We start from the raw sequence: 14,733 nt of genomic DNA, 5'->3' as shown, positions 1-14,733 counted from the left end.
GGGGTGGTGATGGCTTCCCACACAGGCGCAGGGAGCCTGCACATACGTTTGCTTCTCTGCCCACCTGACTTTGACATTGCATGTTTCTCACTCTAGCTGTGATGGGTTACTGGCAACTTCTTTAAAGAGGAGGTGGGTGTTACAATGCTGTAAACCCAATTGCACACCTTAGTTTCACACCGTGGGGACTGCTGATGCAAAGGATATGCCGAGGCCCCAACACTATCCACTTTGGCAGATGACAACACACACTGCAACCATAGCATGTATGTTTAGCAGCCTGACTTGCAATGGTCGGGTTGGAAATCCATATCAGTGAAATGTTACTGTAGATGCCCATTTGTAGAGAAGGCATATACATTTTGCATGTTAGCAGGAAACACACTTAAAGGGCCCTGAACTTAACAAATTGCACTCAAAATGAAAGGGGTGGCAGTGTGTAGAGAGAGCAGAGTACTCTGGTGTGCTCATTTGCATCCCAGCAGGCATCCCTTTTGCAGCCACACACAGCAAGGTAGATCTAGATGACATATATGGGATGTTGGAGAGCCACCTGGATGGGGAGTTGCTGTGTAGGCCGCAAATGTTAATGTGGCAGATTTTCTGGCTGCGCCCACTGCCCCTACTCTCTACCATTGATAATCCTTGTATATGGGAGGGTGGGTCTGTGTGACTTCAACTGCTTTCCCAAAGTAGATCTGGACAGATCGACCCATGCTGCTGCCAGAGGTTCAGTTCCTTATTGCCTCCTACCATCTATCCCAGTGGGCGAAATACTCTAGTGAGGTATGTTTGGCAAAATCTTCACCCTCTTGATCATGAATACTCATTCTACTCAGGGTTTCACAAGTTACACTCCGGCATAGTCTTATTTTATTGTAACATAGAAGCTGTCATGAGGTGGCAGGTGCCCAATAAGTAGGACGTTCTCTGTCAGATCATAATCTCTTGAAATTAACACTATTGTGGGGACAAGACCATGTATACCCACATGATGCCTCTCCCTGACATTATTACACAACCCTTGGATCAAGCAGAAGCTATTGAGCCACAAAGACAAATACCTTGCTGATGACTGGTACTGCTGAGTTACTGATATGAAATGCATTTAAGGTGGTGGTGGTGGTGAGAGCGGTGGTGAGAGCGTCCGTTTCTAAACACTAGGAATTTTCTGTCACGCAGGAACGCTCTGTACATGTTCTGACGCACGTCAGGGGAGAACATCAAACACTTGTGAAAGCACCTGGGCAACTTGAATTACAAGGAATACGCCTCCAAATAACACGCTGAAGTGGCTGGGTATTGGCATGGCTGCTTAAGGCTGAGACCCCTGGAACTGTGGTGTCTGCAGTATGTGATAATACTGCAGAGATAATCCACATTCCTAGGGGGATCAATAGTGTTTTTTGATATTATGAAACATTATACAAATCCCCAGAGGGGGCACGTGGGTCCAGGTTACAACAATATCTTAAACACCTTCTGCTTCCAAGACTCTATGACATTGAGTGACTGAAATTGAGTGATCCCATACAACTGTACGAAATCCAGTTGGCCATCACACAAATGAGCAGAGTGAGGCCACATGGACCCAGCAGACACCCAGTGGAGTTCTGTAGGGTGTATATTTCAAGACTGGCCCCTAGATTGCTGTGGGTATAGGGAGACTTAAGCTGCTGGTGTGTATATATACACCTCTATACAATAAGTCTTAATTGTTGTGCTCTCCTAACCAGGCAGGGACCCCTTTTTGGTGGGTTCATATATGCCCCTCTTGCTCTTTGAACCTAGTCTGTAAGATATTGGGGAAAGTACTGGTTAACAATCTGCTCCCCGGTTTCACAAAGTCTAGTACAGAGCAATAAAAACGGTTCATTCCCAATAAAAACACTTTGAACCTCCGCAGACTGTCTGAATAATGGATTGGGCCAGATGGTTAGCTGTGGATTACCGGGCGGTCCCCATTAATAATGAGAAGGCTTTTGACTCATTGAGTTGGGCCTTTCTGATGGCAATACTGGGCTGGCTGGGTCTACATAAGGAATTGCTGGGCTAGAATCGATTATTATTATAAATGACCTTTAGAGCTCGGGTTTGCACTGAACAGTGAGCCCATCTTCATTAATAGGTACCAGACAGGGCTGCCAGTTGACTCTGGTGCTTTGTCACTGGCCATTGAACCGCTTGTTTGTGCAGTAAGATTGTGAAGCCCTGAATAGGGCATTGCCATCAGTTATGAACACCATATCATTTTTGCAGTACTTGGATGATGTGGTAAACTACCTCGGGTGTTCCAAATTCCATATGGCCCCTTGATAACGTTGCTAGATGAAGAAGTGCATTTATCAGGACTGCAACTTAACTGGGACAAGTACTGCTTGTTCCCACTGATCAAGCGCACAGAATGACTGCAGCTGAATCACCCACACATATGGGGTATGACTTATGCTTGACTACATGAAATACTTGCATTTACAGATATATCGTGGGTCATGACCTGTGGATGGTAATCTACGCAAAGCATTTACATCCATTAGGAACTCAACTTGTTGAACACACTCCTGCTGTCCACCCTTAATGTACCCATTTCTAAAATGTTGATCCAATGGAGGTTACTGTGTTTCTTCTTTGCATAACCAGTCATTTAAAGAAATCTTTCTTCAGACTTGTATACTTTATTAACCATAGTGGTATGGGCCAGTGGTAGATGTTAAGTGACAATTCCTCAACTGTGTCCCACTAGCAGAGGGAGGATTAGAGGCAACTCTTTATGGGCTGTACTTTGCGGTGGCCTAGCTACAATGGCCAGTGTGCTGGATTTCAAATGCTTAGGACCTGGGAACCAAAGATGCCACGCAACAATTGCTAGATACCCAAAACTTGAGTGGTTGATGGCTGGAAATAAAGTATGGGCATCTAACAGCAAAGCAATTACATGCCTTTACTCAGTGTTGCAACAAACATTGGGCTGGAATACAGGACAGTTGAGATCTTAGTGGACGCAGCTGTCGGAGACTGTTAGATCTCCAGGAAGTCTAGGTTGCGTTATCCTCAATTTTGCTGTATATCATGTGCACCTGACCCCAAAACAAATGGGTTGACTCTACCCTCTGGCTGCTGCTGTCTGCCCCAGATATAGTGAGACTGAGAAAGATTTCTTGCATATGGGGTGGCACTGCCTACTGGTGCGCTATATATACAGGGTGTCACAGAATTGATGTGAAGATTGATATGAAAAGACCGCCACTGCTTGCTCCTCGGTGTAATGGCTGGCACTAAGGAGTCAAAGTATGTGTGAGCCTTCATAGATTTAGCTCTCATTCTCGCAGAAAGACACATTCTGATGACTTGGAAAGTGGCAGTTGCACCCTCCTTCCATGACTTGCAGCGGGATACCTTGAGCTGGGCATATGTTGAGCTAGTGGTATTAGCAGTTCCCAACAGTAGGCAAGGAAGAGGGGAAAGTGCTACATTGTGGGACTCATACCTGGAGAAAATGGAGGCGAAGTCTGATATTCGCCCACCTCAAGGTTGTGGTAACCTGACCACAACGGTTTGAGAGCCCGGCATGGTAGTTGCCTGAACATGAACCTATCCAAAAGGCTGTTCGGGTGCAATCCAGAAAGATTGTTAACTTAAGACTCCCAAGGCAGGAAACTGGAATGTAAATTCACAAGACAAGTGGTTGCAGTCTGGAGGTTTAGGTTTGTAACTGTTTCTACAATCTTTTTGTTAGTCTTTAATTCCAGGCATTTGTCACTGTCAATACTTTGAAGCTAACCGTGTACAATGCTTAAAACATGCATCTTGTACCTACATTGCTGTTTTGCCATTGTGATCCAATGGACTAGTCAAGACCCTGTACACCTTAAGCCGCAAGACCACAAAACAATGAGCAACAGTGTATTGATGGACTCATTGCTGTGTGACATTTGCATAGAGTTCAATTTCGTGACATTCATTTCTATAAATGGAACAAAACTAGAAATGCTAATAACATTTTGATCAAAAAAAGCCCTACTTAGAGCTGGCCTAAACCGATCCCACTTGTTAGACTGGACAGCCTTGGAGTGATTTTCTTCCAAACTTTTTGCCACCTTCCCTACTGTTTTCTGAACCCATTTTTGTTGGCTTTTGAGACTGTACATGTTGCCACTGCTAAGCAGTGCTAAAATGCTTATGCTCTCCCTCCAAAACATGGTACAGTTGTCTTGCACCCAATTGGTGCATTAAGTTTAATTGTAAGTCCCTGGTATATGGTACCACAGGTATCCAGGGCATTGAATTAAATGCAGCTAGTGGGCGACTGCTCATTGTGCCACCCACTAAAAGTAGCCTTATAAAATGCACCTCAGGCCTACCATTAAAGTCTGTAGGCTAGTTGTAAATTGCCAAATTGACCTGGCAAGATACTCCTTTTTGCCAGGCCTAAGCCTTCCCTTTTATTACATTTAAGGCACTCCTAAAGTAGGTCCTGAACAGCCAACAAGGCAGGGAGCCTTGTATTTAAAAAGTAGGACGTGTGTTTTTAAGTTTTGCATATTCTGGTAGTGAAAAACATGGAAATAAGTTTTTCATTACTGTTAGGCTGACCTCTGCCTTAGGCTAACATTGGGTTACCTCATTGCATTTAGTAAGTGTTAACGTTTGACTGGGAGTAGGTAAAAATGTCATATTTGGACTCCAATGAATTGTAATGTAACATCTTTATTGGTAAAGTCTAATTTTTTTAGATTACAATTTTGAAAATGCCACTTTGTGAAAGTTTAAAAAGTGAAAAGGTGCCATCAAGGGATTTATTTCAAGAAAATCTCAATTCATTTGAGTAATTGTTTTGAGGGTGTCATTCATTGATTTGATGGTATGTCTTAACATCGATGTCATATACACTTGTCAGCACTTTTTCCACGTTCATACCCAGGTCTTCAAGGTCATTTTGGGCTGTTCTTTTGTATGTATTCCTTTTAGAAGGTTGTCATTTTCCTGCCCTAGTCTTTCTGAGGTTCACTTGCCTGGGCCTGTTAGTTGCTCCACTAGCAGGAATGCGTATTGGGCCCAGACAGCAAAAAGGGGTACTAGGTGTGGGCAAGATGGGTCATCCTGCTTGGGTGATTGTGGGCTGAGCTTTTCCCTGTTATTTTTCAAAGGGCTTACCTAGAGTGCTCACAAAGGAACTCAATACCAGTCTTTTGTCACCCTAAATCCCCTGGAGCCTGGGCACGGGATGAAAGGGCAAGGAAGGACATTTCCAGGTATGAAGGTGGACTAAAACTGTCCTCCACTTAAGGGTGGCATACAGTATAAATATTGGACTTCTTGAGCCACACATTTCACTCCTGGACCTGGAGAAGAGCCCCAGAAGGGGTTAACTTGTACTTAAGTGTACTTACTGCCTTGCTGCTTGATCCCAGGAGTCAGTTGTCTGAGCTACAGGGACACTAAGCTGCAGAGGCCTCTGCAGCAATTTGATCTGCCTGAGCACTACTGGTTTCTGCTAGACTGAGTGCCTGGACCGCAGGAGGTTCCTTCCCATGTCCTGGACCCTTGTCTGGCATTATTTGTGCTCCTGCTGTAAAATCCTGAAGTTTTGAACTCTGCATACCGTACTCTGAAAAGGTGAAATTTTCAGCAGAATACCCTGGTCCCTGTATACAGCTTGCACGTCATTGCAGTCTACTTAAACTGGTGACTTTATCCTGGTCCAGCACGACCAGACATCCAGTTAGCACTTTCTGCCTCGTGGCACTATTATTATTTGAACCTTTTAAACTTGCAAATCGCTGGTTCTACTGGTTGTTTTTGAAGCTTTGGTCTCATTTTATTTATTAAATATACTCTTCTTTTTTTTTTTTTTTTTTTCAAAACTGGTTAGCAATTTTTATTGCTGATTCTGTGCTGAATAAATACTTACAACCATTTTCTGTTGACAGGTTTCCACATCCAATTTTGACTTCTAGCCCTTAAAAATCATAGTCCTATTTACCTGATGTCTCAACAGTGTAACAATGACTAACTTCAGTTTCTTTAAGGTGTAAACAAGAATATGTATGGCTTTTCAAAAACAGTAGAACATCTTAATGTGTGGACATTTGGCATTTATTTAGCTTTTTATGACTGATTTTTCCTGGGCATGTTTGAGGTGGACTTATTCTGTTGTCGATTCAGGTATTTGAGTACCAACTTGCTCACTCTTTTTGTTCTTTTGAGTTAGCATTTTCTTATGATTTGGATGTAATCTTTGTAGCAGAAAGTCTTTTTTTTTTTTTTTTTTTTTTTGTGTGTGCATTATTTATGTTTACAGTTGTGTATGCTTCCTTTGTTCATCTTAATCTTCAAATTTGGAAAAAGGTTAGCTTCTGCGTTGTTCACCTCTTGACCATGTGAAGTCAAATAAACTTTTACATTCCACATACTAACCCAGTGGATCCCAAGCTCTCGATTTCCATGCCACCACCCCCCTTATTACTGAAACGCAGGGATACCCATTGTATCATTATTGGAATCTGGGGACCACCACAGAGTTATTACTGGAAGCCAGGGCACAGGCCTAAACTTTGTTGATGATTTGAACCGCAAAATAATGCACAAAAAATAAACAGGCATTCCATCAGACTCGTACACAAATAGCACATTTAATTTGCAAACAAATAAAAATTTCCATTTTAATAGAAAGGTTGGAGCTTTTCTAACATCAATTGAAGCACCCCATTGTCCATACTATATTCTGTTTGATGTGCCTGCACTGCTCCCATGAATCAATCTAAGGATCCTATTTAAATTTTAGCCTCCAATTTCAAATTCTTGGACATTTAGAGTTTTTAAAATTAATTTGTACATTTAGCCATCTTATTTATATACATTTTATTAATCTGTTAACATTAGTTAATTTTCTAAGTAGTCACAGACCCCCTGATGGGAGGCTTTGCAGACCTTCAGGGGTCCATGGACCACAGGTTGGGACAAACTGAGCAAACAGATTATCCCACTCCTGAAAGGGCATGTTACAGTTCAGTATTATCAATACGAAAAACATGTTTGTCTAAAGTATTAATTAAAATATTTGTCCTGTTGTGATGAGGAATTGACATGTAATCATGGTTTAATCTTTTTTTTTTTTTTGTATTAATTTATTTTACTCTTCTGTTGCAGAGTTTTCCATCAGATGAAGGATGGCCTTTTGCAAAATACTTGGGTGCATGTGGAAGAATGGTTGCAGTAAACTACGTTGGAGAGGAGCTGTGGAGTTTTTTCTATGCACCATGGGAGAAGAGAGTGGACCTTGCCTGGCAATTAATGGAAATAGCTGAACAGCTAACAAACAATGACTTTGAGTTTGCCCTCTACCTCCTAGATGTCAGCTTTGACAACTTTGCAGTGGGTCCAAGAGATGGGAAGGTCATAATTGTAGATGCTGAAAATGTGTTGGTGGCAGATAAAAGGTTAATTAAACAAAGTAAGTTGATTTCACTACTTATACTTTGTATTTTGTGGTGTGGGGCACCTAAACTAGCTTAATTGGCTCCCTCCAGAAAGGGCGTGTAATGAATATGAATGAATCAGAATAGCTGTTTAGTACACTTTTTTATATATTCTTGGGAATCAACTATTGCCTTAAGAAAAGGTACAGCATTCAGCTGTGGATGTAATTGTGCATTTGGCTGGTACTTGATCAAAAGCTGCAAGTGAAATAAAGTGAAACTGTTTTCTTTTGTTGGCACAGGTTTAACCTTTAAATTACAGTGCTAAATTTTATCATCTTTTTGTCTCCTTATCATATTGACCCTTTCTTCTGTCTTCTCTTCCAGACAAGCCTGAAAATTGGGATGTTTGGTATGAAAGCAAGTTTGATGACTGTGATAAAGAAGCTTGCCTATCATTCTCAAAAGAAATTCTCTGTTCTCGTACTACTGTGGACCACAATTACTATGCTATCTGTCAGAACCTCTTGTCCAGACATGCAACTTGGCGTGGCACGTCTGGAGGACTTCTTCATGATCCTCCGGCAGAAATCACCAAAGATGGTCGCCTCGAAGCCTTGCTGGATGAGTGTGCCAATCCAAAGAAGCGATATGGTCGATTTCAAGCAGCAAAAGAGTTGCGCGAATACCTTTCACAGTTCACTAATAATGTGAGGTAGTCAGAAAGGCACCATCCTAAAACTTTCGGGATTCGCTTTGAAGAGAGGGGAGCTGTGAAAAAACTAGTTATTTTTACTGTCAACAATATATTTAAGAGGGATCTTTGTAACTCTGATTTCATTATTCTAATTAATGAACTTTGATACTTGTTTGGAGAGAACATATGTTCTTTACGAAAAAGGTACATATTTCTCACCTGATCTTTCCACTGTGCTCCTTGGTCAAACAGATGTACGAGCCTGGCAGACTTCAACATCCTGGAGTCTAGACTTCTTGCTTAAGGACTTCTGTATCACATGATACTTGAAGTAACACTGCATTGGTATCCATTTTGCGAAGCTGATGCCTTTACTTGGATTGTCAAGTTGGACAAATGGCCTGTTTTAAAGGCCCTTATTCTCTTGTCCGTTTTTTTTTTTTTTTAACACCAACATTTACGTCCATGAGAACTAGCTTGTATTCTCTTCAAATGTTGTGCCAGTTAACCATTTTTTCTTTTTGCAAAATCTAAGCATGATAATCACCTTAATTATAAGGGCAAAAGGCTGGCTGAATGTCTGTGCACACTGGATACAGCCAGTTGCATTTAAGAAAGCAATGTTCATTTGTCCTTGCCCAAACAAATTATGGTTGGAAGGTGGCCCTTAATTTTTCAAGTCGAACACAGTGCTTATCTGAACACCAAGTATGCAGTTCTCTCCCAAATGCCCTTGCCTATCTTTCTCGAGGAGACCCTTTTCAGTCAGTCTTCAAAACTACATCCACTAAACTTTCTGCCGTGACTATTAGGCAGTTGTTATGCACTACATTCTGAAGTTTATGAAAGTTTTCTGTAGTTCATGCGTGTAAGCAGAGCACATTTTGTAAGAGCAATGACTATTTCAGCACAAGATTGTAATGTTAATTTGATCTCTTTAAAATGTGTTGCTAGTGTACTTTTATACTTGTGCAGGTAAATATTCCCAGTTTACATACAGAATAGCTTATATAACTTTATTTCTACTAAAAGGCACATGTACATGAAAGTCTCCATGCTGGTTCATTTTAGCGTCTACACAAGTGTTTGTTTTTAATGGAGGACAGTGAGCGTCTAAGGCTTTTGGGCTGGGGGGGGGGGGGAGCCAATCTAAGCTAGAGCAGGCTGTGTGGCATGAGATGTTTAGTCAAAATGATCTAGAGGTGGGTTTGAAATCTAGCCATGCACCATAACCTTTCCTGCCTCTCATGAGGTGTGATGCAAAATGTCAGTTAAAAACAGATTTTGTCTGCTGTATCATTTGTTACAGGGAACTGGCTGCTCCAATTTTCTTTTGGAAAAATGTTAGCCCCACCCAGATTGTTTGAGCTTTTTTTCTTTTTTTGTTCGACATCTTAGATGGCTACATTCAGTACCAGGAAACATCTACGACATGTAACTCTAATAGTCGGTGGTGTTTGCACAAACTATGTGCAGTACCTGTGTTGTAACCCATAATTCCTGGCAGCATTGAGATAACCCAATAAAAAAAACATTGTGCAATCTGTTTGTTTCAATGCTGTTCTCTATGCTATTTGCCTTAATATGCTAATTCTTTGACCACCAATTCCCAGATTAAAGCTCACCTATGTCAAAACAATGCTGATGCACTTTTAGCAATAGACTAAAGGATAGGCAGAGGCCATGCTACAGAAGTCCTAGACATTCAAAGTCCTGCTAGGTCGCCTAAGCCAGCTTATTTGTTTAAGCTGCCTAACCACTTTGCCCCTCAACATTGAACTAGTTGTGCAGATAGAGCTTGCACAGACAAACATGCACATCTTTAAACGGGCTAATGGCTACTCTGATACTCCATTGTGTGAGAGCAATAAAGCAGCCTTCACTGAAAGGGGCAGATCCAGATAAAATGTAAAACAATTGAGGTCTTCGTGTTGAAGGTTTTCACAAGTTTGCTTTTTTTTTTGCTGGTGACTTAGTTGCTCAGTATGCCGGAACCAGGTGGGGCAGATTCGAGTAGTTCATGTTGTTCCTACAATTTTTGTTAATCTGCAAATTATGCAGAGAATAGTGAATTATGTCACAAATACATAAATGTGTGGCAAACTCTGGGCGCTGTTAACATTTGCAGTAAAGAAAGAGTAGCATAATCTGAGCCTCTGGCCCTGATATAGAATGGCAGTTGCAGTGGCTCTGATACTGCTTTTATCTAAAAATAAACCATTGTGTTTCACTGTTTCAGTAAGTTCTGTCATCCCTATGAGGCAAATACTATGCAGAAGTGTGAGGCCATTTAAACGGGAACATTTCAGTTCTGAGGGCTCAAACCGGATGAATTACACAAAATAATGGAAAAAACAGCCATAAGCTCTTAAAATAATTACTTTGATACCTTTTTTGCTTAAATGAACTTATAAAACCACGTGAATTGTGTGTAATTAAATGTTTGTGGAAATGCAGCTGAGGAAACCATACACAAGAGATTAATATTTTTCTTTAAACAATTTTAATTAAATTTCCTCAAACTGCTCAAAGCAAGAAATTAACTTCATCAGATTTTCAGCATTCCGTAACATTTTTAACAGGGAGTTAAAAACTATCTCCAAAACAAAGTAAATTGAGTCTAGTAAAATGGTTGAAGGAATTTGAGTTTGTCCTTAAACTTAACCATATACTGTACTCATTTATAACTTCTACAGTTTGCAAGAACCAAATTTAGTGTCTGTGTAAGATTATGCCGAAAAATGTTTTTGCAGTTAGTGGAAAGTTAAGATTTGGAATGATTCGGCATGCTAGACTTCCTGTGTGCATACACAGCCTTACATCCACCTAGCTAATCCATTGCAAGTGACTGAAAGCAAGGATCCTATGAAAAGTAGTAGAACAAGCAGTGGTAAATCAAATATCCCCCTTATTTGTATAGGGTAATGATGGGTATCTGCATCTTCATTAATGAAAAGCTGCCTCCCCACCCCAACCCCACCAAACATGGGTGGTGGTAGGACAGTGCCAGGGCATCTACTTCCATTCTAACCTTTTGTGGAAAGCCCTAAAATATTTTTAACTGATTGAATAGAATCTCTTAGGGAAAGCCTGTTTGGTCCAAACAAGAACGTTGGCCTAAGAAGTTGTAAAACCAGATGATGGCACCATATACTGATAGGAAGCCCTTACTTACCTCATTGGACAGTTCACAGGGTTTCCATCGGATATTGGCATGTGATTCAGGTCCTAACGCCACCATTGTAGAATGCCTTATGATAGATGTGAGGAAAGAGGTGCATGCAAGACTGAAGTTTCCTTCCCAGATTTCAATCCCAGTTTGTACGAAACTGAGGGCCGATTCTGCTTTCTTTGATATGTTCTAATCTAATTTGTCAGTATTAGGCAGTCAACATCTCATAAGCTATAAAATGTGTTAAATCGTGTGAGTTCCTGATCTCCCTTCGGTTTTATTTATCCGACAGAACACCGTTAATCTTCAAATAATCCAAACGTGGACAGTCCTATTCTTTCGTCGGTGCCATTTCAGTTATTAGTAGGTGATTTAAGTGCCCTCTCAATCGGCCTTTCCGAATGAACTACAGCTAGCCACCTCTCATAACAATGACTTTTTTTCTCTCCTTAAAGTGCCCCCACCCCAACCAAAAACAAAAAGTAAAAACTAGACTAGCATAACGAAGGCCAAACTCTCATTGGAGGATATGAGAATGTTTGGTGTGAGATTGGTACACAAATACTCCTCTTTAGTTATTGTGTTCTAAATCTGTTCTTTCTTTGCTCTACATTACTCCGCTTCAGCAAAGTAGTTTCTCTACTCTGTTCAGTGGTGGTTGTCAGTAAAAAGTTTGAATTTATAACGGAGCTTGACAATTTTGTTGAAAAATCACCTACTGAAGCTGAATCAATCAGTAGCAGTCAACAGGCCTACTGTCCTGAAAGTGACCACCTGTCTTTTTTCTTTTTTTTTTTTTCTGGAGCCAATAGCATATCTTAGCTCACACTGAAGAGAAGTAGAGTTCAAGGGCAGAGTCGTATAACATTTGACAAAGTTCAACAACTGAAATTGTTGCATGAAAGTCAGCGAGCAGGACAGTGCCATGTTTACAAAGTTGTGGTGCAGTTCTTTTTCTCACTGGTGAACTTTAGGTAGGCTAGTGCCATGCAACCATCCTTCCACCTTACTGCTATGGTGTGTGCTTGAAGGTATCCTTCAGTATGAAATACTATGATTTCCCAGTTCAAAACCTTTACAAATTTGCATGTGCTGTGCTGTTTACACATGCAAATTCGGAAACATTTAGAGACGAGAGAAAGTTTCAACCATGTTGAGGGGGCTTACTTTATTTTTCTGCATTGCAGTTTTTTTTCTTTTTCCTTAAAGTAAACCGGGCTGTTCCAAGGGTGATACAAGTGTATTCCTATAAAACCACCCACTCTTCACTTTATTTTGGTGATATTTTTCAGTGCAAAAGAAGATTTTTGCTGGATCGCAAAACACTGCCATTTTACATCAGTTTTGTGATGCAAATCTGGTACAAAGTGTTAGTAAATGTGGACCTAGAAGTCTTGATGGTGATAGCTAAAAAAGTGTGAGTGCCTATGTCACTTTCATTGTGGGGGTTACTTTGCTCTTTGATTAAAATATACTGTGGCCCATGATGCTGCCTGATAGCTTGTTTATCAAGAAATTGGTTTGCATGACTATTAACTTCTTCTGCAGTACGTAGTGCTTAAGTTGTGGGCGCTTTTGCTGGGCTTTCTAACCAGGACAGCATTCACTGCATTCCAGTCTTGAAAGACTAACTTGGTAGTATTTGTAGCAAGAGGTAATTCAATCATGCAAAGGGTTGTCAGTTATCCTTTCTGTATTAAAATCCCTCAGTCTTGGGCCTATGTGGACTTCAGCAAGCCTTTGCCCTGTGTCCCCAGTGTAACACACCAGTCCCTGACTCATCAAATTCATGGGTTGTTTAAAAAACGCTTGTTCCATACATTCCATCCAAGTTTTCCACTTCATGACTGGCTTCAAAATTTCCTTTAACTTGAACAAGGATATTAATTTTATCCATATAGAAAGATCATCAGCAAATGGAAATGATTGCTTTGTTAATGCCATAGAATCTGTTAATACTTATTTCTTTTAAGGCATCTCCATCGCATTGTTTTTTTTGCATTTGACTTGCAAGTATTGTATTTACTGATTGTGTACAATTGGGTTAGCATGTTGCGAGTGAAGTAAATTTCCAGCTGGTTCACTAGTCTGCAGTGTTTTATTGCATTGGCTAAAGAATGCATATCTAGTATGCTCATTTTAGTTTCTCAAAGGTTGCTTGAATATTTTTCTACACCACAAACTTTAAAGCACTTAACAAGTCAGTTTGCTTTCCCACTATTAAAAAAACAAAACAAAAAAATCTGCTTGGAGTGTTTAGTTATTTACAGGTAAATAAGAGCTTGTTTTTACAATCCTTGCATATTTTTTAAATCTTAATATAATTTATCGCTTTCCTGGCTCAAAACGTTTGAGCACAGCAATTGTTCTAAGAATGTGTTTGGTAACTCTTGCCAGCTTTGAGAGGCCTGTCTTTCAATTAATTTCATACAGTTGTAGTTTGGACACTAATTCTTAAGGGGTAAATTTAAAAAAGTGAATACTAGCAAATGTTCATTCCAAAATGCAGATGTTTTGTTCCCTTTACAGAACGGGGTTTATATACAGAGCAATAAATCTAGTTTGCTTTACACCAATCATTGCTTAGTTAACAGTGATTAAATTATGTTGTGCCCCTGCCAATATGTTGAGACTGGTTTGACTATTGGAGGTTATGTGCATTAAATGTCCTAAAAGTTATTTAATTTCAGAATTTCAAGGACTGTCTCTTGTGCCTTTATATTAAAAGAAAGTTGATTTGTTCAGCTTTTAATGACTTTGATCAATAAACAATACTTAAACTGATCTAATATTTTTCTTAATTGTGAATATTTTTTTTTTTGCCATTACTAATAGAAAGTTAGATCTGTAATATCTTTGAATATAGGGTGGTTTATTTATTTATTTTTGGCTCAGATGTAGTGATGTTATGGACTGATCATGTGGAAGAACTGTTATTAGTATGACATTCACTGTAGTGATTGGACATTTCACATGATCCTTCTAAGATAATGCATAATTTCTGGTGATTGTAAGGAATATATCCCATAGAATATGATCACTACCTTACAGATCTACACGTGCCAGCAAACTTGGTGAAAACCTAACTGACTGCGGGTATACCTCTTAGAACATAACCTGGGGAAACAAAACTTCCCTGGCAAAGACAAAGTGAGAGACTTCTGGTATACTCTTACCAACTGGAAAATAACCAAAAGCTCATTATTTGGTTGCAACTCTGAATGGAACTAAACATTTAATCAAATGTTAAACACCTGCATTTCTTTGTGCTATGTAACTTTGATGTTGGTGCCAAAATCCTATTGATAATCATTTATCATAATAGCAATATTTACCCAACATGTTTTATTTCGCATGTGACACTTTATCCTAGCTTGAATGCTTTTTCAGCTTTGTGTGTTGTAAAACTTACTATATCCCCTGAACGCTCTATGTATCAGTTCTGG

At 40.0% G+C, this 14,733-nt stretch overlaps 1 protein-coding gene across 1 annotated transcript in view; it reads left to right on the top strand.

Annotated features, from left to right (window-relative positions):
• DIPK2A (divergent protein kinase domain 2A) overlaps positions 1–14,071 on the top strand; it is a 44,182-nt gene extending 30,111 nt beyond the window's left edge. The window contains exons 2-3 of the mRNA XM_069213903.1: positions 7,150–7,453; positions 7,806–14,071. Of these exons, the coding sequence (XP_069070004.1) occupies positions 7,150–7,453; positions 7,806–8,137 (636 nt within the window). The 3' untranslated portion in view covers positions 8,138–14,071. The remainder of the gene's footprint in view (positions 1–7,149; positions 7,454–7,805) is intronic.
• Positions 14,072–14,733: the final 662 nt, after the last annotated feature.

Source organism: Pleurodeles waltl, chromosome 11 (assembly GCF_031143425.1).
Source record: "Pleurodeles waltl isolate 20211129_DDA chromosome 11, aPleWal1.hap1.20221129, whole genome shotgun sequence".
In the NCBI taxonomy this organism is placed as follows: Eukaryota; Metazoa; Chordata; class Amphibia; order Caudata; family Salamandridae; genus Pleurodeles; species Pleurodeles waltl.
This window is presented reverse-complemented; position numbering and strand designations above follow the sequence as displayed.